The following is a 26,653-nucleotide window of genomic DNA, read 5'->3' as shown; positions in this document are numbered from 1 at the left end:
ATCCTCCCCGTGTACACTTCACTAATGACAGTACCTCGGTTAAATACGATCTGTCCATGAAACAAGCTATTCATGGAATACCAGATCAACTTCGACGTATATCTATTCCTCGCATTTTTAACGAAAAGTACCAAAATGTCAATTCCTGTAAGAGATTCTTCACTGATGGGTCTCGCATAAATGGATCCACTGGTTTCGGTGTCTTCAATGAAAATTTCACCGCCTTCCGCAATCTTCAGGAACCTTGTTCGGTTTATATTGCTGAGCTGGCAGCAATCAATTTCGCTTTGGGGATGATTTCAAACATGCCCGTAGACCATTTCTTCATCTTCTCGGATAGCCTTAGTTCGATTGAGGCACTCCGGTCGATGAAACCTGTAAAACATCCATCTTACTTTCTTACAAAAATAAGGGAGCATGGGGAATGGTCGAAAGATCATTCCAGTAACAAATTTTGAAAACGACGTATAATCAATGCTACACCATTGATTATACGTCGTTTTCAAAATTTGTTACTGATTCAAGATTACCTTTATATGGGTCCCCTCACATTGATGGCAATGAGAAGGCGGACTCTCTCGCAAAGGTGGGCGCACAGGAAGGTGAGATCTATGATAGAAGAATTTCACATGATGAATTTTTCCATTTTGTTCGCCAGAGTTCTCTTCAAAGTTGGCAAAATGATTGGCGAGATGGCCAGCTGGGACGGTGGTTACATTCCATTATTCCTAATGTTTCTTCGCGAGTGTGGTGGTATGGTCTGGATGTAAGTCGCAATTTCATTCGCGTGATGTCAAGACTTATGTCCAACCATTACTCGGTAGACGCGCATTTACACAGGATTAACCTCGCGTTGAGCAATGTTTGTACTAAGTGCGGTTCCGGTTATGATGACATCGACCACGTAGTTTGGCAATGCCCGGATAATGACGCCTCCAGAGCGCTACTATTGGATACCCTTGAGGTCCGAGGTAGACAACCTTGTTCTTGTGAGAGATGTGTTGGGGACCCGCGATGTCACATATATGGGATGCATTTTCGACTTTCTTCGCTCTGCTGGTATAAAAGTTTAATTCGCTTGTGTTTTCTTCTCCAGTTTTTTTCTCTGTTTTGTCCTCTTTGTGTTACCAAGCTACTCCTGGCCATCCGGAAGACCAAGTCCCACAACAAGTTGGTACCAACACCACAAGGCACCGAATACGCTAGCAAGATGCGATTCACCCCCGGATAAGCAGCAGTGAAACCTTTGGCCCAATCCTTACCCTGTCCATCCCTCAAAATGTGACCTTCTAACCTTGAGCTGCCACGAGTACCCTGGCTTCCACCTATTACTAACAGATATCATTAAAAAGTTATTACTCTGTATAATGTATACTAGGGTAATTGTTCCCATCGTTGCGGTAGTACCTATTGTTGCGGTAATGGCAATTGAGCACTTTTTCGACTGAAATGTTACCAAAAGGTATTTTTAATAGATGTATGGTGCTTAAATTATGAGATTGCACCATTTGTTTGCTTAAGATTTGTCCAAAAACCTATTTTAAAAAAATATTTTCATAAATGTGTTTGCTGCTGTGTTCCTATTGTTGCGGTAGTGTTCCTAATGTTGCGGTATCCCATATGATTTCAATGGGATACCGCAACAATAGGAACAAAATACCGCAACATTAGGAACACATACCGCAACATTAGGAACACAATGATCTTTCAGATAAAAACGAATAAAATGCTCATAACAACATCAAAGCGGCAATATTTCGTTATTTTCCCGTAGATTAAGGATGGATTTTATTATTTTCAATTCAATCCATGTAAAAAGTTTGCTTGGGGCGAGACAATTGTGGTTTAAACATGAACCCAGCGCTTAACTCCTCCATGATCGGATCAATTACCCTATTAAGTACAAAGAAAGATCCTCGGCTCCGTAAAGCGTTATACGCGATTGAGCCCCAAATAAATGAACTAGATAAAAAAAAATAAAAAAAAATTGAGAACAATCCATCAAAGCAAACCATAGTTACAGCATCTCAAAGTTGATCATTTTATGGAAATCGGCGTTTGTCCGATCATTTATTATGCACCACCGCAGTATACATCGATGGGGACGCATGGTTGCTGATCTTTGATTTCAGAAAAGCCCACCGCCTCGTCAAGGGGATAAGAAGCCGTCCACAAATTACGTAACGCTCTAGGGGGAGGGGGGGGAGTACGACCTAGCGTTACGGCCCATACAAAACAATTAGGATTTTCATACAAAAAAGCGTTACGGAGGGGGGAGGAGGGGGGGTCTTAAGATGTAGATTTTAGCGTTACGTAATAAATGGACGCTGCCTAAACAATATACCAAGCGCTTTCAGTCTTCGAGCTTCCATTTTTGGCCCAGCAAGTTACGCCTGCCGTTTTTCACTATCCAGGCTGATAAAAGCTTTTCCATTTCTGTTTTCCACGTTCTCCGCTCTTATTGTATTTCCCACAGAGATAGATAATAGCTGCCATGCCATGTGTATGTATGTAGTATAGTAGCCTTATATACTCCTTCACATGCCGCCGTCGTCGTCGTCGTCGACTCCGCAATGGCTCGTGGATGATGTTTTGTGTTTTCCAACACGACCCGAGACCGATAAAGTGCGGTGCATTTCGAGTGTTGTTCCCATCGGTAAAGGACGTGCTTTTCCGCGGAGGTTCAACCTTTGTCAGGAATACGGGGTTGGTGCCATTGATGTTGTTTAGTGGTTTTTGTGGACTGTAGACGAAGTACAGCGTTGAAATTTTAGTGCTAAGTGGGGGGCAATCGCTGCCGCTGCGTAGAGGTTTGATGAAAAGTGTGAAAATTGTTCACCTTTGACCCTCCTTCGTGGTGGAATGAAGTGAATCACCAGAGGCAGCTTTGGATGAAGAAAGTGTCGCATAACTCGGGTGTACAGTAAATCCTCGCGATATCGGAAAGCATCGTCGTGCTAAGGATAACCACGATTCGTGCATCCGGTTCGTGAAGGTTTCATTGTAACTCATTTTAACACAGCCCGCACGGGTTTAATGTTCGAGGTGGGAAAGTGATTTCCTCGACAGTGCTCTTGCGTCTTAAGTGTGGCAGCTTAATTGATTTTTATTTTCTGTATTAAGTGGATTAGTGAGGGAACAGCGGTACACGTTTGCCATCAACCAGTAGAAGTTGCATGAATGTTACAGTGGTGGTGGGGATAGCGAACCAGGAAATATAGACCACACAAAAGGAAGCCGCACGTAATCGAGTGGGACGTGGAAGTGAAAAGCCGCAAAGTACGCATTAAGTGGCCATATTTTTTCAACCCCAACGGGATATCACCGGCCTCGCAGCAACCACACCGGTCCAACAAAGGTAAGTAGTATGGGTTGATTGTTAGTACGTTACGAAAGAGTAAAGTTGCCTTCACGTAAGGATCCAAATCCAATTTCTCCTTGCCTAGTAAACTAAAATAGCGACATAGACTTTATGATAATATGTAAGGTACATAGATACTTACTGAATTGCGAAACTGTAAAATAATCCAAATTAAGTGCTTAAGATATATAACCAAGCTATAGTTGAAGAATATGATTAATAGTTGGTCGATGTATACAACAAACTCCATTAATGGGCGATTATTAGGGACTTTTGAGTAATTGGAATTACAGGGAGCTTATGCTACTGATAAGATATGGACATATTAGCGTTGAAGTGTAATTATTTTGAGACGGACACGGTATATACATGGCGTCAGAATCCCACATTGTCTGGAACAAATACACGGCCCGACAAAAAATCAACCTTTTTCAATGATTTGTTGGTAAAGGTTGGTAATTAAAACGTACGTATTTTGAAAACTAACAGAGTTACAAACTTGACGTCTTTGACAAAGGTCTTCAGAACATTATTTTCTACAACTCTTGTGATAACATAACTCTGTATCTTGAAAAATTCGTAAAGTTAATTTTCTAACTCACTTTTACGGGGATTGATCATTTTTCCCAGCAGTTAAATGATTTTTTGAGTCAATCAAATAGTTTATTGTTGATCATCTTAATAAACGATTTATACAAATGTTGGGCTTTATCAATTATAATAGTTTTAAGCAAAGTATCTCCCAAAGGCCTCAAGGGTTACTGATTTTTTTTGCTGTGCATGTGTCGGTCCTGTAAGGGGTGAGTATAGCAGCATAATCGAACGCGTTCGCTGTTGTCTCGCGTGAACATCAAAACAATAGACGCATGGATGTTTATTTATGGTATTGTGCCGTTCCTTGCTGTGCATGTGAGTGTCGAAAAATAGTGTCGCACGATCGTATCGTTTTTAGCGAAAGGTCGACGGGTTCTCGAGTGAATGATTGATGATCGGTGAGCTCGTTCCTTGTTTTTCTTTGAAAAATGCAGTATATCTATCTAGTAGTTTAAAACCATCTTTCAACTCAAAAAGAACTGCAAAGTTCGTCACTTTAAGTGTCGGCCAAATTGTTCATTAATTTTGTTCTAATTAAATTCTCCTGTATTTGTGTACAGTCCGCCACCTTACGGTGCTGGTCACACTGATTTGGTCCGTAATTATGCGTCAGTATTCGGCCTGAGTTTGTGCGGTCCGTCACTGTTAGTGTCGACACAAAGTTTTGTTTAAATATACCGATTTCATAGCAAGAAGCAACTCCTATACCTTGAAACTGTTGGAGCGGATCATTCTGTCAAGGCTGACAGTCTATACCGAGATACCAGATGAATCTGGGTCCTCGGATAACCAATTCAGCATCCGGAATGGTCGATCGATTGCTAGCAGGGCTGTAACCAAAACGGCCAAGATAGCACTCCAAAAGAAGCTTAGGGAAATCCATTACTGCGCGGTCGTCACGCGGAATGCGAAGAATGCGTTCAACAGCGTCTGCTGGGCCTCCATCAAGTGTACCATATACCACCTAGGAGTCCCGGATAATGGAAAGCTACTTCCAGAACAGGGTTGAAGCGGGGGTTGAAGCTCAGGTAAAATATTATCTCCTGGGCGCCCATTAAAACACCACCCCCGGCGAAGACTGGCACTTGAGCCTAGCTATTTAGCACTGTAGTTGGAGGAAAGGCCAATGCAGATCCCGTAGCTTCCGGGAAGGTAAGCACCAAGGTAAGCCCAGCTCCCTGGGTTAGTGGGTTGGTGTCAGGCCCTGCGAGCCAGCCGTAAAAGCCTTGCACCGAAAACTCCACAAGAGATTAATGCGAACCGATACCAATGGCGACGACCATAGCGACGAAAAGGGACTTGCGATTGGAAGCTCGGTACGTGGAACTGCTGATCTCTCAACTTCATCAGCAGCACCCGCATACTCGCCGATATACTGAAGGATTGCGGGTTCGGAATCGTAGCGCTGCAGGAGGTCTGTTGGACAGGGGATCTCTGGTGCGAACGTTTAGAGGTAATCATACCATCTACCAGAGTTGCGGCAGCACACGTGAGCTGGGAACAACTTTTATAGTGATGGGCGACATGTAGAGGCGCGTGATCGGTTGGTGGTCAATCGACGAAAGAATGTGTAGGTTGAGGATCAAAGGCCGATTCTTCAACATCAGCATAATAAACGTGCACAGCCCTCACTCCGGAAGCACTGATGATGACAAAGACGCATTTTACGCGCAGTTCAAACGCGAGTACGACCGCTGCCCAAACCACGACGTCAAGATCATCACAGAATGTTTAGCGCCCACCAACTGACGAATGAAAATAGCCTACGCCTCATCGATTTCGCCGCCTCCAAGAACATGGCAAGAACATTCGTAGCACCTTCTTCCAAAACAGCCTCCCGTATCGTTACACCTGGAGATCACCACAATAAACGGAATCGCAAATAGACCACGTTCTGTTTGATCGATGGCACTTCTCCGACATTATCGACGTCAGGACCTATCGTGGCGCTAATATCGACTCTGGTCACTACCTGGTGATGGTTAAACTGCGCCCAAAACTCTCCGTTATTACTATTAGTTATTATGTTATTATTATGTATAGTACCGGCGGCCGCCCCGGTACGATCTAGAGCGACTGAAGCAACCGGATGTCGCCGCCGCACGGACGAGGGTGTGCTCGATGTGGCCCCTCTAGAGGACTGCTGGAGTGCAGTCAAAGCAGCCATCAACAACGCAGCCGAGAGCACTATCGGGTACGTAGAACGGAGTCGACGAAACTATTGGTTCGACGAGGTGTGCAGAGCGGTTTTGGAGGAGAAGGACGCAGCGTGAGTGGTAATGCTGCAACATGGAACCTGACAGAATGTAGAGTAGTACAGAAGCGAAAGCAGCAGCAAGAAAAAACGCCGACTGGAAGAAGCGGAGTGCGAGGAAATGGAACTGCTGTGCCGTTCACAAGAAACACGTAAGTTCTACCAAAAGCTCAACGCATTCCGAAAAGGCTACGTGCCGCAAGTCGAAATCTGCAGGGATAAGGATGGGAGCCCCTGACGGACAAACGTGAGGTGATCGAAAGGTGGCTGCAGCACTTCGACGAGCACCTGAATGTCGAAGAGGATGGAGGTATGAGGGATCAATGCAGCGGAGGAAATGACTATGTTGGTGCAGCAGAGGACGGGAACGAACCAACTTTCACGCTGAGGGAAGTTAAGGATGGCATCCACCAGCTGGTAACGGCTGGTAAGAACGGTATTGTAGCAAAACTCATCAAAAGTTGGACAGCTGTCTGCACCAGTTAGTAGTCAAGATCTGGGAAACCGAACAGCTATCGGAGGAGTGGAAGGAAAAGATAATCTGTCCCATCCAGGCGACAAGTTTTTTTTTTTATCTGTATTAGCGAGATTTTTAGCCCTGGGCTAGTTCATCTCGGGACCCACGCTTCACTTCCCTTCCGAAGGAAGAACTCACATTTTGCGAGTTTGTCGGAAGTGGGATTCGATCCCAGGTCCTCGGCGTGATAGTCAAGTGTTCTAACCATCAAACCTGGTCCGCTCCACCAGGCGACAAGTTAATGTGTGAGAACTTTCGAGCGATCACCATTTTGAATGCCGCCTACAAAGTGCTATCCCAGATCATCTTCCGTCGTCTTTCACCTAAAATAAATCAGTTCGAGGGAAGTCACCAAGCCAGTTTCATCGGCGGCCGGTCGACAACGGACCCGATCTTCACCGTACGGCAAATCCTCCAGAAATGCCGTGAATACCAGATCCCAACGTACCACCTGTTCATGGACTTCAAGGCGGCATACGACAATATCGACCGCGCAGAGCTACCTATGGAAAATCATGGACGAGCACAGCTTTCCCGGGAAGCTTACCAGACTGATAAGAGCAACGATAGACGGTGTGCAGATTTCAGATAAACTATTATCCAGTTCATTTGAATCTCGACGGGGACTACAAGGTGATGGACTTTCATGCCTACTATTCAACATCGTCCTGGAAGGTGTTATGCGACGATCAGGGCTCAACAGCCGGCCAATTTGTCTGTTTTGCGGATGATATGGATATTATTGCTAGAACATTTGGAACGGTGGCAGAACTGTACACTCGCCTGAAACGTGAACAGCATTTGTCGGACTGGTGATGAATGCGGCTAAGACAAAGTACATGTTGGTAGGTGGGACTGAGCGAGACAGGACAACCCTTGGCAGCGACGGGGGTATTTTAGATGTGGTAGAAGAATTCGTCTACCTCGGTTCCTTGTTAACGGCTGACAATAACGTGAACCGTGAAATACGAAAGCGCATCATCAGTGGAAGTCAAGGATGGAAATCTAGTGATCATGATCAGATTTCGAATGTGTCGCGGTCGAACGGCATCGCGCGATCATAGCAACAACGATAACATTTTGTCGTCAAGCATCATAGCAAACTTCGGTCCGAGAAGAATGATTCGCTCGGCATGTGCGGGCGCGATGCGATCGTTATCATGAAGTCGAAATGATAAATTAGTGATTTCATTCACTTTTTGAGCATTCTTGGTGATTTAACTTCCAGATATGCTTATGAACGTATCATTTCGAATCATGAATGCGACTTACGGGTGCATAAGTGGCAAACAATGTGATGAATAAAATTTATCATGACCTGTAACATGATCCGATAACGGGTCATCACGCGATAAAGCGTGCATCAGATGCTTTAATTGTTCTGTGATACGAGCACGGTGTGAGGCGTCGGCATCATGCTACTGCAAGAACAAGGCTATCTTGGATTATTCGTATCCTGTATCATTTATCGCTTGAAGTGATTTTCTGCCATCCTTGGTGGAAGTCGTGCCTAGCCTACTGCGGCTACAGAAGAAACTGCGGTCAAAAAAGATTCACCCCCGCATCAAATGTACCATGTACAAGACGCTAATAAGACCTGTGGTTCTCTACGAACATGAGACATGGATGATGCTCGAGGAGAACCTGCAAGCACTCGGAGTTTTTGAGCGACAGGTGCAAAGGACGATCTTCGGCGGCGTGCAGGAGAACGGTGTGTGGCGGAGAAGGATGAACCACAAGCTCGCTGCACTCTACGGTGAACGCAACATCCTGAAAGTGGCTAAAGCTGGACGAATACGATGGGCAGGGCGTGTTGCAAGAATGCCGGACAACAACCCTGCAAAGTTGGTGTTTGCTAACCATCAGGTTGGTTCAAGAAGGCTCCACGGCAGAGTGACCGACGTTGGAGAGCTGCAGCTGCAAATTGAGTATTATGGCGGCAAATTGTTGATTCAGTGTTATCATGAATTTGATGTTGAACTAAATAAATGAATATGAAAATGAACGTGAAGCAGCTCGAGAGTGGCTGATATGCCTTAGGATGTCTAGTGCATACCGCACAGTTTCAAAAGACGCGGTATGTGTACTAGCGCGCACGATGTCCATAGCACTAGTTGTGGCAGAGGAAGTGACTTGGCATAAGAGGTGCGAGAGGGATCGCCGAAACTTCCACGGTCTCCCAAATCGTACTTGAACGACAGAGAAAATGGCGGGCCAACCAACAGCGAGTTGAGTTACACTCCTCCCCTTCCAAGAGCTTCAGTATCTACACCGTTTCGGGCATGCGGATTCTCCTGAATGCCCAGTGTGCAATGGTTTAGAGGAAACGGCGGAACACGTTTTGTTCGTGTGCCCGCGTTTTCGCACAATGCGTGACCGCATGCTTGCCACATGCGGGGAGGACACAACTCCGGACAACTTGGTCCAGAGAATGTGTAGGGATGAGGTTAGCTGGAATGCCGTTTCAACGGCTATCACCCATATCGTCTGGGAGCTACAGACGAGGTGGCGCGTGGACTCGGAGAATGGCTAGTCCAGATGCAGTACAAGAGGTGGTCCAGGGGTTCGGAGTCGGCTTCGTAGGTCATACCGGTGCCCTGCGGTCGAGACCCTTACAGCGATTAAGTGGCCGCGGAGAGGAAGTCTGGGGTGGCGGAGAGGAAGCGGTGCTGTCGTGGCGTCGGTCTACTGGGTTGGATCTGAGCCCACGGTTGGAAAGGGGTCCCCGGCAAGGGTCGGGGTAGGTGAGACCCTGCTGTCTGCAACCTTCGGGTGCATCTGATAGGGCCTGAAGGGTAGTGATACCCTTCCTTACGGGCAGGTCAGATCGGGTTGCACGTGGGCATCAGTTCTTGATGTCTGCCAAGCAGTTGGGCGCGGGCGGGGTTGACCCTGCCCGCCTTCCGAAACTGACTAAGCGCCAGCATGCTACCGTGATGGACTCTCCAGAGCGAGTCATCGATGTTCGTTGCTGCTAGGCTACGGCAGCTAACCTTGAGGGTGCGATATGCACTAGCCCCTCTCTGAAGCAATACCTTCTTGGTGGTTCCGGAGAGACGTAGGGTTTGGCGAGCATAGGAATGTGTTTTAGTGGGTCGAGGAGAGAGTAGTCCTGGCTTTTACTAGTGTTGTAGAAGACGGCCTTAACCCCACACTACCCTAACCTTCCTGTTAGGGTGTCTGTTGAGCAGATTCATCCCCCTATGGTTTAGAAGGAAAAAAAAGAGCTTCAGTCCAGGAAGATAATGAAGAGAGAAAATGAGGTTTTAGCGAGTAGATTCCCACATAACCCGTTGACCCTCCTCTGGGATATTTGATAAACATATTTCTTCATTCTATAGAAAAAAAAAACAGATCCGATGGATCCCTCATCCTTGCTCATTTCGGCGTTATGGATGATTGGCAGTACATACAAACAATAAAGAAATTTATCGTCCTATTTTGATGCTTTTATTTTAATCATTATTGTACGTAGTTGTGAAAAAAATGATAAATAATTCACTTGCATTAGTTGTCTTCGAAAAGAAAAAAAAAGAAAATCAAATTCTCAAATTGGAAGTATGAATCTCATTCAGCTCCTCATCCATACATACTGCACGTCAATCACGTATTCCGAACTTCCAAGCTGTTCAGAATGCCTCTTCATACATCCCATAAGTAGACAAGCTGTAAATCATTGCAATAAGGACATAGTTTATCAGGCTGCATTGGTTCTGCAAATTCTACCATCAGACTGACTAGTTATTCATACGCGATACCGGCAAAGCATGCGTAAAAATGCATCCTTAGGAAAATCTGCACTCTTGGTCCGCATGCAGCTATGTTTTATTTTTTTTCATAGCCGTTTTCCTTGAATAACGTGTACATGAATACAAATATGTACATGGCACTGCTAGTAGCTAAACGGACGACCGGGATGGAGCAAGTAGCCCGGCACAGCATCCACACAATTCACATGCATGCATGCTGCATAAAATTTCCAATCAGACATACCGGCGACGGAGACGGTCTAGCTCTGTATTCATGCATGATGGGGAGAAAAGAACTTATCCCCCCAGAAAAAAGCCGGACTCGTCGGCATTGGAATGTCCGGCACGGAACGGAATGGTGTAGTGAATATTGGCTTCATTGCGAATTGAATGGAATCGTGCGCGTGATGTAATCGAGAAACTATTGAAGTCAAATTAGGAGTTATTTGAAAAAAAAAAAATTCTAACGAAAAAGCCTCGTGCAGTATTCGGTATTATTGATGGATTATACACGAGTAACAATCATCTCAAATCCACTTCGCTCGTAATCCGGTGTCATGTAGAGCTGGGAGTTAAGCCCATGCACTGCCCACCTTATCATTCTTCTTTTTGTTACTTACCTTACCGGTCAGACTTAGGCCTGAGTAACCTCTGCTGTATTTACATAGGAGTCGTGTCCATTCTATTCGGTCCATGGCTGTGTGTCTCTCTAGTTCCGCACTCTGCAAAGGGTCCGCAGATCGTTCTCCACTTGTTCGACCCACCTATAGCTATAGCTCACTGCGAACCACGTCATCTTGTACCGGTTGGATGACTCTCGAGAACCATTTTAGTCGGGTTGCTATCCGACATCCTGATGACGGGACCCGCCCACCGTAGCCTTTCGATTTTCGCGGTGTGGACAGTGGTTGGTTCTCTCAGTAGCTGATGCAGTTCGTGGTTCATTCGTCTTCTCCAAGTCCCGTCTTCCATCTGCACTGCGCCGAAGATGGTACGCAGCACCTTCTTTTTGCATGGCAGAGATTATCGAAGCATGTCCGCTTACGAGCCTTAATCTCTTTGTTCAGTGCCAGTTTAGCCACCCTGTACGCCTTACTTCGCTCCATTCGAACCTCATCGGTGTGAGCTCTTTGTATCCTTCATCTAGCTTTGAGACAGGATGCGCGGAGTTCTGCGATTTCTGAATACAACCAGTATACCAGTTTGCGTCCATTTCTGGATAGGGATCATCTTGGCATAGGTCGTCGGTGTTATCCTCCATGTGCAATCGCTCCGCAAATGCCGGCTTATCTCCGGTGGCTGTCGATGATCCTCGGCTGCGGTCATGTTCCTCCGTGCTCCACACTGTATCGAATCGCCAGGTAGTCGCTGTGCATATACCCATCGTCCACCCTCCGGTCTGAAATAGGGTTTAGATCCGAGCTCCAGCAGGTCACTGATAGACTCTGCACCATGTGCGGCTTCGCAGTGGTTCAGGTTCAGCTGTGTAACCTGTACTATCGTCTGATATTTCGTCCTCCTCGCGGCCCGCCCGTCACGTGGCCCTTGTTTGCCGTGAAAATCCGGCTTTTTGGTGCCGAGTTGCACTCCTTTACAATGTGATCTTCTACTCCGCACTTCATGCAGAGTTTGCTCCTATCAGGGCCTTTACACGTCCACGACTTGTGTCCTTGCTCGAAGCGTGAGGTCTGCGCCAGTCATCTGGGCCTCCTCAGCCGGCGCTGCTCATGGCTGTTGGATCCTCCTTACGGGAACTGAGCTCCGAGGCAGATCAGAGCTAATCAGGAATGTTCATCTGAACAAACTGCCACCCAGTTAGTTTCCAAAGCTAGGTACAGGTCAGGAACGTACTTAAAGGCCACGCTACGGTTTTATGGGACGTAAGACAGAACCGACATTAGCTCATCCGCTGTTTCAAGTCAGTGTTACCCCCAGAATATAGAATGCCGTCGACATCAGCTCACTTGTGCATACTACCTAAGCTTGTATTTCAAAGCAAGACCAATATATCGTAATCAGGAACTTGTTTGTGCACTCTAAAACCGATCAGGACTAAAGTGCATAATTTCCAGACTACACCAAAAATGTGTAACCCTTGCACATTCACAAAATCAGCTCCTGCGTCCACAAAATCGTGAAATTCGCAAAAAAAAATGTACGGCGATCTAGCTAGGTTTACTAGTGACCTTGGTAAACAAAAAAAATGAAATTGCGCATCTAGAAGAGTGTACGAGCTGTTTTTCCAGAATGTATAACTGCTACACATTTTTGTGTGGTCTGGAAATTATGTATTTATGAGTAGGTCTTACACATTTTAGTGCTGATCGGTTTTACTGTGTGTCGTTCCTGATGAGCCCGAGGCACTACTAGCTGGGCTGTGTAAGAATTGACTAGCTCTGGCATTATCTTCTCAGGGTCTGACGGCTTACTTGCTTTGGAGGACTCACGAACCCGACTTATGAAAACAAAGTGAAACAATCCAAGAAGAAGTCTGAGATATCTTTCCATAGGAAGGGACAAGAACACTAGAAATTAGAACTTATTTTAATTTATTAAACCTACACATACATTAACATACAAAGCTTAGAAGGGGGGGGGGGTCGTTGCGGCCGTTCAGCATTCCTTAATTCCCATGGCCACGTGCATGCCATGAGGAAAAGAGGGTGAGAGAGAGAAGAGAGAGTAGGACGCCATGAGGCGATCGGTTTACTTGCCCATGAGCCAAGGCGTCAAATGATTTTCGAGCTGGAACGGATGTAACCGGCTTCGGGTACTGGCCAGCGGTTTTTACTGTGTTCATGATCGGCTTGCAGATGACGGGGGCCCTTGGTCAGCTCTGACAGCTCCTTATTCGTCCCCCAAAAGGGCACAATCCTGTCCTGGGGTGCATCTCATGGGGTTTCCTTCCGGGTCTATTGTAGCACACTCGTTGACGTTCCAAAGCTCGCTATACAGGGGAATAGCTCATTGGATATTGAGCTGTTAAACCCTTCAGGCCCAATCGAGCTCGCACCTCAATGGCTACGGCTATCCCTCACCTGTAGCGTGTAGCGCGACGATAACTAGGGGGCTCGCCGGCCACCAGCAGTGGACTCGCCAACACCCGACGATCGTTTCAGCGTGTCCCGCCCTGTTTCCACCAAAGGAGGGCACAGTGGCTGAAGGCCGGACAAAACCTCAAAATTTCGTCTCAAAATTTCATTGATTTGATATTTTTCTTTTATTATAAATACTTCAACTAAGAAAAATCCAAATTTTCAGGTCAATTGAATCAAAATTGAGTCCAGGGGAAATTTTCAAAGTTGAACAATTATGTACTGAATAATTTGTTTTTATCATCATAATTTCAAAACATAATTTCAATGTCGCAGTGTGCAACATATAGCTGATATTGGAATCCATAAATTTTGTTATTGTTTTGGGATGAATTTAACCTCAGCATTACAACATTTAATCTTAATCTTAGCTTACATTTGTTGTCCACAATTTTTTTTTTATTATGAATTCAGGCTACATTGATCTAGTACTTTTTAATGAAACAGTTCGGAACGATCAGGTGTGTTGCATCTAACCCCAAATCTTGTCTAGTGTTTCGAGATATACGTCACTGTCTGCGCAAAACTGCGTTAAGAACGAAAAATTTACTTTTTTGAAAAAAAAAGTTGTAATGGAGACGCATGGTTGCATTGGTTGAAGATGAAAATATATGAATTTTGTTTTCGAATCTAAACTTATAAAATATCTTTTAAAATGTCCGTCCAGAATATAAAAGACATTGTAGTATATTGATATGTTGCGTTATCACTTATGCAGAATGTACTGGGAAGGGGTTTTAACCGGTTTATTGTCGCGCATTCGATCTCTTGAGACAGCATTACGTTGGTAGTGTATTCAACAAGTGCATCTTTGAGCAAATACAACAAAGCGGTTATAGAATGGTTTTGTGATAGACTGCATTTTTATCGATTATATTAGAGCAAGTAGCTATATGTAGTTTACTCAAAGTTTACTTTTTAGAACGTATAATGAAATAACGGATTTCTGGTACATTAAAAAGCGAATATACATACCTTACATATGCATATTTATTATTTTATCAACTAATCATCCAAGGTTTCATTTGCTAAACTATGTTCTCGGAAATTCGGCGACATTAATTTCAATAATGATTAACTAAAAAAAAGCCACTGAAATGGTGACCACAGACCAACGCACAGACAAACAGACATATCACTTCGAACAAATTGTGATTCAAATAATGGTCACGAGAACATAATCGCTCAATGCCAATCAAACCGTTAGTCAGTTAGTTAGTTGGGGCAGCAGGGACGGATGTCCTGGGGCCTGACGCACCCCCCCGCTTGCGAGTCAGCCGCGTAGTTGCCGGCTAAGAATAGGACTACTAACCCCAATTCAAGGTGTCAGGCGACCCGTGCCGAGGAATGAGTGATCGAGGGGGTGAAAAAGATGCTCGATCTTTAACGGAGCCTGTGGGGTACCTGGGCACCCCCCACAGTATGCTGTCCCTTACCGCGTTAATGCAGAGCTCTGGCGTGGTGGACATTATTTCTCGTGCAACTCGTGGGAACAATGAGCAAGAATCAAAAATCAAATATCTTAGGTGGAAGTAGTGGTGCGATCAACCCCTTCGCAAGAAGTGGGTTGATGAGGTCTCCGACAAGGAGAAGCGAGGAGTCAGGTGCTGGTAGCTTACGTAGCTCAAGCGTGGGAGCTCCTGTCCACTCCACGGCAAGCCAGCCGGTGGAGGTCATGGACGGAGCGTGGCTGCTGAGGGCCATAAGCCAAGAAGTTGGTAAAGGACGGCCCGCATTAGAGGTTGCTGAGCACCAGCTTGGCAAAATCATCGACTTTGCGACAACTAAGTCGAATATAAGCAAGGACCTGAAAACGGCCTTGCTTAGACTTAGAGTGTCTGTCGATGAGGCCAAGCAGGAGCACGCGGTGGCGTTGCTGGCTGCTACAGCTGCGGAACCAGCAAAGGAGAATGTGTCGAAGTTTACACAAACAGAGGCCTTCTCCTTCGCAGGTAGTCCGAGGAGTGTGGAAGCGAATGCTCGTGACAAACGTGACAAGCATTCGCAGAAGCGGGCGAGGCAGCCGTCAGGTGAGGAGCTGTCTGGCGGCGCCCGCAAGGCCAGGCGTATAATAACCCCGAAAGCCGGTGGTAACGCTGGAAAGTCGGACCCCAGCCAGGGTTCCCGGAAAGCTGGGAAGGGTGGGCCTGAAAAGGCTGGCCCGTCCCGGAATGAAGGGAATAAGGGGTTGCGACCAATGGTGGGCCCTCAGCACCCACAGAGCAGGGCGGTCCAAGGAGAAGACCCTCCTTGGACAAAGGTAGAGCGGAAGAAGAAGAAGAAGGTGATTCCGCAGGTAGAAGCGCAGGTCGCCAAGCCAAGGCGTAGGAAGGCAGGTGCCAGGCGCGAAAAAGGTGACGCTATCGTCATCAAGACCGAACAGTCGAAATACTCGGACGTCTTGAAGGCGATGAGGTGCGACGCCAAGCTCGAGGGTCTTGGAGCCGATGTACGCAGTATCAGACGTACTCGTACGGGCGAAATGATCCTGGAGCTTAAGCGCCAGAAGGATCACAAGGGCGCCGCCTACAAGAGGCTGGCAGAAGAGGTCCTTGGTGATGGAGTGGAGGTGAGGGCTCTTACGCATGAGGCGACTCTGAAGGTCAAAGACCTAGACGAGATCACCGAAGCGGAAGAGCTCGTCACGGCACTGCGGCAACAGTGCGATGTTCAGGTGGCCGCCACAGCCGTCAGGCTGCGGAAGGGGCCAGCAGGGACACAGATAGCTCTGGTTCAGCTACCTGTGGCGGATGTTAAAAAATCCGTTAAAGTAGGGAGTATTAAGGTGGGCTGGTGTGTTTGTCACCTGACATTCCACGAGCCACCTGAGGTTTGCTTCAGGTGTCTGGAACCAGGACACAAGTCGTGGGACTGCAAAGGCCCCGACAGGCGCAAACTGTGTAGGCGATGCGGCGCTGAAGGTCATAAGGCCCAAAGCTGCACGAGTCCGCCCATCTGCATGATCTGTACCGGGAAAACCTCGAAAAACAGACATGCGATGGGTGGTCCAGGGTGCCCGGCCTTTAAGAAAGCCGCAGTGAGCAACAAATCACAGTGCAGGTAACGCAGCTGAACCTGAACCACTGTGATGCGGCTCAGCAACTGCTTTGTCAGGCGGTTTCTGAGTGGGAGACGGATATCGCCATCATTTCGGATCCATACCGAGTACCCGCCGGCAACGGCAACTGGGCCTCGGATGGGACCAGGAAAATGGCGGCGATATGGACGACGGGTAAATACCCCGTGCAGGAGTTGGTGTCTACTACCTATGAGGGCTTCGTGGTCGCCAAAGTAAACGGGGTCTTCTTCTGTAGCTGTTATGCGCCTCCGCGGTGGCCGATCGAGCGGTTCACGCAAATGCTGGACCGCTTAACGACCGTGCTAACAGGGCGAAGGCCGGTGATAATAGCGGGTGACTTTAATGCCTGGGCTGTGGAATGGGGAAGCCGTTTCACGAACCAGCGGGGTCAGATCCTGCTAGAAACACTGGCCATCTTAGATGTCGACTTGGCTAACGTCGGTACCAAGAGTACCTATAGTCGAAACGGAGCGGAGTCAATTATTGACGTGACCTTTTGTAGTCCTGGCCTAACAAGTAGTTCGAACTGGAGAGTAGATGATGGCTACACTCACAGCGACCACCTGGCGGTTCGCTACAGTATCGACTACAACAACAGCAGACAGCGGATAGAAGAAGAGGCGGCTAGGCCAAGGCCAAGCCCTCGTAGGTGGAAGACATCATACTTCGACGAAGAGGTATTTAGGGAAGCGCTCCGCCGTGAGCGAAACTTACTCGGTTTAGACGGCGACGAGCTGGTAGCGGTGCTCTCACGTGCGTGTGATGCGACCATGCCTAGGAGAGTCCACCCTAGAAATGGGAGGCCACCGGCTTACTGGTGGACCGACGCGATTGCGGACCTGCGCCGCGCCTGCCTACGGGCTAGGCGGCGGATGCAGCGAGCACGATCAGAGGAAGAGCGAAACGAACGGCGGGTGGTGTTCGCCGCTGCAAAAGCCGCGCTCAAGACCGAGATAAGAGCAAGCAAGAAGGCCTGCTTTGAGGGTCTCTGTCAGAGCGCCAATACGACCCCGTGGGGTGATGCCTACAGGATCGTTATGGCCAAGACGAGAGGTGTGATGGCTCCTACAGAGCAATCTCCAGAGATGTTGGAGGGGATCATTGGAGGACTTTTTCCGCGTCATGATCCTAGTCCTTGGCCTCCTTTCGTAGGACAGCCGGGGACTGGGGCTGGCGATGAGGAAAGGGTCACCGATGTGGAACTTGCGGGGATAGCTAAGTCCCTTAGCGTAGGTAAGGCCCCAGGTCCGGACGGAGTTCCGAACCTGGCCTTAAAAGTAGCTATTGCAGAAGCTCCCGAGATGTTCAGGTCTGCTATGCAGAAATGCCTGGACGAGGGAGTTTTCCCAGAAGCTTGGAAGAGGCAGAGCCTGGTACTATTGCCAAAGGCGGGGAAACCACCCGGAGACCCGTCGGCATATAGACCAATATGCTTGATTGACACGGCGGGGAAGGTGCTCGAAAAGATCATCCTCAATAGAATGTTGAAGTTCACTGAGGGCGTAAATGGTCTCTCGAGCAACCAGTATGGCTTCCGGAAGGGGAGGTCCACCGTAGACGCTATCTTGTCGGTTACAAAAACCGCCGAGAAAGCACTCGAGCCTAAGAGGAGGGGAATTCGCTTTTGCGGGGTAGTGACTCTGGATGTAAGGAATGCATTTAATAGCGCCAGTTGGGCTGCTATTGCTGATGCGCTCTTGCGTCTGGGGATACCGGAGTACTTGTACAAGATTCTCGGAAGCTACTTCCAGAATCGCGTACTAGTATACGACACGGAGGTGGGTCGGAAGTGCTTTCACATAACCTCAGGAGTCCCGCAAGGTTCCATCCTGGGTCCGGTGTTATGGAATGTCATGTACGACGAGGTGTTGAGGTTAGAGTACCCAGTGGGAGTGGTGATTGTCGGATTTGCCGACGATATTACGCTCGAAGTCTACGGTGAAACGATCGAGGAGGTGAAGTTGACTACCGACCACTCGATCAAGGTTGTGGAGGCGTGGATGCGGTCCAGAAAACTGGAGCTGGCTCACCACAAGACAGAGGTGACGGTTGTGAACAACATGCAGTCGGCGCAGCAGACGGAGATCAGTGTAGGAGAGTGCACTATCCTGTCGAAGCGCTCTGTCAAGCACTTGGGCGTGATGATCGACGATAAGCTTACCTTCGGTAGCCACGTCGATTATGCCTGTAAAAGAGCCTCCACAGCTATTGCGGCACTGTCCCGGATGATGTCCAATAGCTCAGCGGTGTACGCCAGTAAGCGCAAGCTTCTGGCTAGTGTTGCTACGTCCATACTTAGGTATGGCGGCCCGGCGTGGGGTACCGCGCTAAGTACTGAATGCTACCGACGGAAGCTGGAAAGTACTTACAGGCTTATGTGTCTGAGGGTTGCAAGCGCGTACCGTACCGTGTCACACGACGCTCTCTGTGTCATTACTGGTATGGTGCCCATCAGCATTCTTATCAGTGAGGATATGGAGTGCTTCGAAATGCGCGGCACAAGAGGCATACGCAAGACTGTCAGGATGGCCTCTATGGTCAAATGGCAGCGCGCGTGGGACAGTTCCACCAAAGGAAGGTGGACCCATAGGTTGATACCGAGGGTAGATAGTTGGATTAATAGGCGCCATGGGGAAGTTTCATTCCACCTGACACAGGTCCTTACAGGCCATGGTTGCTTCCGACAGTATCTACACCGTTTCGGGCATGCGGATTCTCCCGAATGCCCAGTGTGCAATGGTTTAGAGGAAACGGCGGAACACGTTTTGTTCGTGTGCCCGCGTTTTCGCACAATGCGTGACCGCATGCTTGCCACATGCGGGGAGGACACAACTCCGGACAACTTGGTCCAGAGAATGTGTAGGGATGAGATTAGCTGGAATGCCGTTTCAACGGCTATCACCCATATCGTCTGGGAGCTACAAAGGAGGTGGCGCGTGGACTCGGAGAATGGCTAGTCCAGATGCAGTACAAGAGGTGGTCCAAGGGTTCGAAGTCGGCTTCGTAGGTCATACCGGTGCCCTGCGGTCGAGATCGACCCTTACAGCGATTAAGTGGCCGCGGAGAGGAAGTCCCGGTAGCGGTGCTGTCGTGGCGTCGGTCTACTGGGTTGGATCTGAGCCCGCGGTTGGAAAGGGGTCCCCGGCAAGGGTCGGGGTAGGTGAGACCCTGCTGTCTGCAACCTACGGATGCAGCTGATAAGGCCTGAAGGGTAGTGATACCCTTGCCTTCAGCAGGTCAGATCGGGTTGCATGTGGGCATCAGTTCTTGATGTCCGCTCAGCAGTAGGGCGCGGGCGGGGTTGACCCTGCCCGCCTTCCGTGGACAAAGGGAGTGGCGAGGACCACTCGGGAAACTGGCTAAGCGCCAGCATGCTATCGTGATGGACTCTCCAGTGCGAGTCATCGATGTTCGTTGCTGCTAGGCTACGGCAGCTAACCTTGAGGGTGCGATATGCACTAGCCCCTCTCTGAAGCAATACCTTCTTGGTGGTTCCGGAGAGACGTAGGGTTTGGCGACCATAGGAATGTGTTTTAGTGGGTCGAGGAGAGAGTAGTCCTGGCTTCTACCGGCATTGTAGAAGACGGCCTCATCCCCACACTACCCTAACCTTCCTGTTAGGGTGTCTGATGAGCAGATTTATCCCCCTATGGTTTAGAAGGAAAAAAAAAAAAAAAAAAAAAACCGTTAGTCAATGCCCATGTTTCGCAATCTCAAATCTCAAAGGTGGCGGTAGTGAACAAACGTCAAATAGGAGCAAAAATTATGCGAGAGCCATGAGCGTACGATTTACGAACTACCGATTATTTGAACTAACTGTTAACAAGAGGATCAATGGGAAGTGAGTAGCATGAGATGTCGGTTTGTCTGTGTTGTGAGCTTGTATTGCCGACATTTGTTCCACCTAGATGTGGTATGAGATATCGTCATTGTTATTTTTGCAGTGTGACAAGCGGACGGGTGACGGGTTCAACTACTGGATGGGCGATTCCTGGTGGGTTGGGTGTTAATACTGCGGGGACGATCTTCACGCACCGATCTGCAGTCTTCGGAAACAACTTCCTCGAGGTCTTGGGGCACAGCACCTCCGTACGCCGCACTTTTACTTTCTTCGGAAATCTCGGAATCCACTTTTTATCGACCGTCCTCTTTCCCGATCAAAATCGAACTCCCCGGGTTCTAGTCCAACGCACACCATCACCCTTTTTCCATTACTTGCTCCTCTCCTCGGGTGTGTTGGGAGAACCTTTTTGATTTTTAAATTTAAATTAAATATTATGACTCTTCTAGTGAACTAATGACAAGTATTTTTCAAAAAACAACAATATTTACTTTTATGCCAAACGTAGTACAGTTAGCTATGGAGGAACTAGTAGAATACTAAGTTGAGAAGCAGTCTGTCTCAGAATGATATTTCTGCCTTATTGCCGCCTCGACAATGCATCGTTATAGCTATGAATCCAATTTAAGCGTCTCAAATGTGCTATGTATATCGCATAAAAAGATAGCAATAATGAAGTTTCTTCTATTAAGACCTCCACAGAGTTGGGAATAATACAATCGCTCGTGTCCATGGTCTATAACATACTCATTTATTTTTTTTTCTTCAGATTACATCAGATCTCTTAAACTTCGAACTCACTGAACATCCATTGAATACCCAGCCTGAGGGTATTGTCAGATTATCCGAAAGCAGGATTTGAATTCCTGTCACTACAAAATGTGCTACAGGTGGTCTTTTGATGCAAAACTCCCATATTTTTCCATTTCGCACTTTAAGCTCTTAAGAGAAAAAAAAAGAAACAATAAAAATGGAAAGAAATTCCCAGTAAGTTCGTTATTATCAATAACAAATGGTTTTGGTGAAGTAGTAGGCACTCGCCATTCATTCCCATCTGGGATTTCCATTTTATGCTGTGATATTTTCTTCCACATCAAGCTCCACGTGTCATATGCTCCTGTCGTGACCAATAATGTTATTTCTTGATACATTCGAAGAGTATAATACAGCGGAATATGGATAACAAAAGCAACGCGGCGAACTCTTTCATGCAACGACCACAATGAAAAGAAAAGTTGGCATTCATCAGGGCTAAGAAAAATCAATACCTTTTTCCAGTAGTCTGGCGTATTCCAATCCAATTCAACACCTATATCAAACGCCTCGCAGCGAAGGGGCAGGAGGGCGGTAGTGACAAAAATAATGAACCTTTGCTTTCAAAGACTTAACTCGGGGATCAACGGTTTTTGCCACGCGACTGTGTCATTCATTCCGTTGCCGGCATCCGGAAGGTTGGGGGGATTTTTCCTGGTAGTTGAGATTCCTCCTTTTAGCTGTGTTATTTTCAATTTAAATTGAGGATATCATGCTGCGGACAGTCGCTGAATGTACGAAATAAAAGTATGAGTTTTTTTTTTGCATTTTTGCATGTTACAATCTATCAATTGCATCATATCTATAACTATTTACATAAAAAAACAACTTGTCTTGTATGAAAGTGGTACCATTTTGGCAGGGCTTCTATCACAGATAAACAGACGTCTCATTCTACCCATCTCCCATCGTTTCCCTTTCTAACTGAATGTAGATTCAGTTATTCTGTAGCTCACAAATCTCTCGCTCATGGCACTCACATCGTTTTTGCTCCTGTTCGACGTTTGCTCACTACCGCCATCTACTCAGTGGGTTTGCGAAACACAGCGTAATTAGCATTGGACGATTATACTTTTGTGACGATGATTTTAATCGCACTTTGTTCAAATTGATACGTTTGTTTGTCTGTGCTTCTATTTTGATTAGTCTTCCACTATAATGGAAGATATAGCGGAAAAGAGCCCAAAATAACAACCATTGCCCAAGGGGTTTCTTACACTATCTACAGTTTGTAATGCTTTTTGACAGTTCTTCAAGTGAAAATAGAGACTCGTTCCCTACGTTCCTAAACTCATCCTATTCGAAAGTTATGCGATTACGTGCGATTATGACACCGATGCATTCCGTTCTTTTCGTGATCATACGTGCTCATTTCCGACTGAAAATTCTAAAATAAGAAACAAAGCAAAGTTGAGCAGGTTGAAATCCGATGCACCCTGCTGTACAGGTGGAACAATCCTCCAACGTAGAAAATTATGATTTTCTACGTGTGGAAACCTCATTAGTGCTTAAATACCACGCGCCTCCTTCTCATTCCATTAGCTGTGATGGGTGGAACCTTTCCTTCGATATGAACCAACTACACCTTATTGATAGCAGCCCTAAGCAATCTGCTATCAATAAGGTGTAGTTGGTTCATATCGAAGTAAAGGATCCACCACAACAACGTGACTTTCTAGTGTGGGATTATATTAATCGCAAATGCTACGCCATTTCTACTTGCTCTGGGAAGTTCGACGTTGTTCCAGCTATTCCATTCGAATTAGTTATTAAAAGTAGAGATTGTTTTGTAGAAATTATGGATTTAAAAAGGAACAATGCGGGTCCCATCACATAGGGTATTGGTTCCCTTATTAAGCATGTGGCTCCCATTTTCATCCTACGAAAATCAAAGGATTGACGCACTGTTTGTTTTATTTCTTATTTTTGTATTTTTTGTTAGAAGTGAGCACACATGAAAACCAAAAGAACGGAATCAATCGGTGCCGTAATCGCTTGTTTTCGAATAGGATGAAATTGAGAGCATGAGATTATTGATGGCACACAAACCCTACTTAGCTTAGTTTTCAATTTGTTGTTAAAATTATCGTTCAATCATCCATACTTCCCGGTTATAGAAGAAAAAAAATATTTGGAACGATTCAATCTTCGAAATACGAACACGAGAGCAGCCGTTTCACTCAAAAATCGTTTTGCATCTTACAATTTTCCACTACCTAATTGCTAATATTTTTTGTGTTAAATTGGCAAAAATTGGCCATTGTGTAATATTCATTAAACGCAGGCAAAAAGTTGATGTCGAAGAAGTCAGCGGCCGCCAGCCGTCCAAAGAAAACAACCCTTAAAATCAACATAATTTAATGTTAAGTTCTAACTCAAACTATGTTCATCGAAAACTTGGTTGAAATAAGCTACAATTTGAACTCTTATAACACGGTGCCATTTTACGCCTACTGCAACTTCTCGATACATAGTCTTGAACATCCAATAAAGCTGATTTTTTGTGTAGTTAGTGGCCAAAGTAGACGAATCGAGTGTTGCTAAAACCCGGCAAGGCGTTAACTTGGTTCTGTATCAGCTGGAACATATTTAGTGGCCGATATAAATTAAATACGAGAATCATATTAAACGTATAGAACCAAAATAAAATAAAAAACTAGCAATTTTCTATCCACTAGATAATATTTTTGTTTATTCTTTTCAGATGATTCACACCAAAAGTACGATAGTTGCATTGCTGCTGACAGTCATCCTATCCATATCACTTGAAAGCAATAGTGCAGCTCCTGCATCATCACAAACAGGTGAGTGGTTATTCATTATAGCTATGGTTACTTACTACTTACTTTCAGTCCTGAGCACCCAGGGCCGAATTGAAAGATCTCCATGCTGGGCGATTGCCCGACCCCCTATGGCTAGGTCAAATTTCTCTCGACTTCCAATATTTCCTTGTTGAGCCTGCGCCGCCATGGCCTTTGGGTCTGCTTCTGCTCCGGGTCAGCCATTCCACTCGGTCCATGGCTGTTTGTCTCCAATTCCGCACTCTGCGTAGGGTCCGCAGATCGTCCTCCACTTGGTCGACCTACCTAGCACGCTGCGCTCCACGTCTTCTTGTACCGGTCGGATGACTCTCGAGAACCATTTTAGTTGGGTTGCTATCCGACATCCTGATGACGTGACCCGCCCACCATAGCCTCCCGATTTTCGCGGTATGAACGATGGTTGATTCTCTCAGCAGCTGGTGCAGCTCGTGGTTCATTCGCCTTCTCCAAGTCCCGTCTTCCATCTGCACTCCGCCGTAGATGGTACACAACACCTTCCGTTTGAAAACCCCAAGGGCGTGTTGGTTCTCTGCACGTAGGGTCCATGTTTCGTACCCATAGAGGTCGACCGGTCTAATTAGCGTTATGTAGATAGTTAACTTCGTGTTACGGCGAACTTTATTCGATCGTAGAGTTCTGCGGAGTCCAAAGTAAGCACGATTTCCTGCCACAATGCGCCTCTGAATTTCTCTGTTGGTGTCGTTGTCAGCGGTCACCAGTGAGCCCAAGTACACAAATTCTTCAACCGCCTCGATTTCATCACCGTCGGTAGAAATTCGGGATGGCGGGCACGGTGATTCCTTCTGTACTTTCTCATGTACTTTGTCTTCGACACATTAATGACTAATCCGATTCGCCTGGCTTCACTCTTTAGTCTAATGTACGTTTCCGCCTTCGTCTCAAATTTACGAGCAATAATATCTATATCATCAGCGAAACCAAGCAGCTGAACGGACGTCGTGAAAATCGTTCCACTCGTGTTATCCCTGCTCTCCTAATTACACCCTCTAAAGCAATGTTGAACAGCAAGCACGAAAGAGCATCACATTGCCGTAACCCACTGCGAGATTCGAAGGGACTCGAGAGTGTCCCTGATACTCGAACTACGCACATCACTCGATCCATCGTCGCCTTGATTAATCGTATCAGTTTATCCGGGAATCCGTATTCGTGCATAATCTGCCATAGCTGTTCTCGATCGATTGTATCATACGCCGATTTGAAATTCGCGGCATTTCTGCAACACCTGGCGCATGGCGAACATCTGGTCCGTTGTAGCGCGTTCACCCATTGATCCAGCCTGATATTGCCCCACGAACTCTCTTGCAATCGGTGATAGACGGCGGTATAAAATTTGAGAGAGTATTTTGTAGGCAGCGCTCAGTAGAGTGATCGCGCGGTAGTTCCCGCAATCCAACTTGTCGCCCTTTTTGTAGATGGGACACACGATACCTTCCATCCATTCTTCCGGTAATACTTCCTCCTCCCAAATCTTGGTTATGACCAAGTGTAGTGCTCTAACCAGTGCTTCTCCAGCGGCTTTGTTGTTTTTCAACCGGCCAACTTCCTCCTCAATCTCTTGGAGGTCAGGGGCCGGAAGTCTTTCGTCCTGTGCACATATTATTAGATCTGTTACCACGCCACCTCTGTACTTGCAACGTCGCCATTGAGGTGCTCATCGTAATGCTGCCGCCATACCTCTCGACCACCTCACGCTCGTTCGTGAGAATATTCCCGTGATTATCTCGGCACATGTCGGCTTGTGGCACAAAGCCTCTGCGCGAGCGGTTCAGCCTCTCGTAGAACTTTCGTGTGTCCTTAGCGCGGTGCAGCTCTTCCATCGCTTCGCGATATCGTTCTTCCTGCTGGCGCTTCTTCATCCGGAAGACTGAGTTCTGCCTGTTCCGCGCCTGTCTGTAACGTGCCTCGTTCGCTCTCGTACGGTGTTGCAGCATTCTCGCCCATGCTACATTCTTCTCGTTTTTCAACTGTTCACATTCGCCGTCGTACCAGTCGTTTCTGTGATTCGGAGTCGCGAAGCCTAGTGCTGTAGCCTAGGTACTACCTATGGCGGATCGGGTGTCCCTCCAGCCATCTTCAAGTGTAGCTGTGCCAAGCTGCTCTTCCGTTGGTGGGGCCACTGCTAACTGCTGCGCGTTGCGGGGGACGAAAGTGCTTCGGACAAAGTCTATGATCCATACAAATTTCGAAAACTTACCAGGGGAAAGGGGTCTGAGATGGCAAGAAATGAGTGTTCGTAGTTTATGAACAGCACCTGCAGTAGGTGGTCCGCAATTGTCCTCTTATCTGTGGAGACGCATGGTTGTTTATTTTTGTTTTATATAAATTGCGATTTGGATAGGTAATAGCTAATGCTTATGGACAAAGCCATACACCGTACCTAACTATTTTAATATTTGCATGTTTCTATGCAGAAGCATATATCTTCCTTTTATGATGTACTACACTTATTTGTATACACAATTACGCAATAAAAAACCAGCCACACTACTTGTATAGTCGTCTAC

General features: G+C 46.8%; 1 protein-coding gene across 4 annotated transcripts in view; it reads left to right on the top strand.

Annotated features, from left to right (window-relative positions):
* Nucleotides 1-2,555: 2,555 nt before the first annotated feature.
* LOC109431507 (uncharacterized) overlaps nt 2,556-26,653 on the top strand; it is a 46,904-nt gene continuing 22,806 nt past the window's right edge. The window contains exons 1-3 of one of the 4 annotated variants that reach the window (XM_029861971.2): nt 2,556-2,706; nt 3,124-3,358; nt 24,008-24,107. In XM_029861971.2, the coding sequence (XP_029717831.2) occupies nt 24,008-24,107 (100 nt within the window). In that variant the 5' untranslated portion in view covers nt 2,556-2,706; nt 3,124-3,358. Of the gene's footprint in view, nt 3,359-24,007; nt 24,108-26,653 lie in introns of all 4 variants that reach the window. The other 3 variants (XM_029861973.2, XM_029861972.2, XM_062845704.1) reach the window with 3 other exon arrangements.

Source organism: Aedes albopictus, chromosome 1 (genome assembly GCF_035046485.1).
Source record: "Aedes albopictus strain Foshan chromosome 1, AalbF5, whole genome shotgun sequence".
Classification (NCBI taxonomy): Eukaryota; Metazoa; Arthropoda; class Insecta; order Diptera; family Culicidae; genus Aedes; species Aedes albopictus.
The sequence above is the reverse complement of the archived record's forward strand: the minus strand, read 5'-3'. Positions and strand labels throughout refer to the sequence as shown.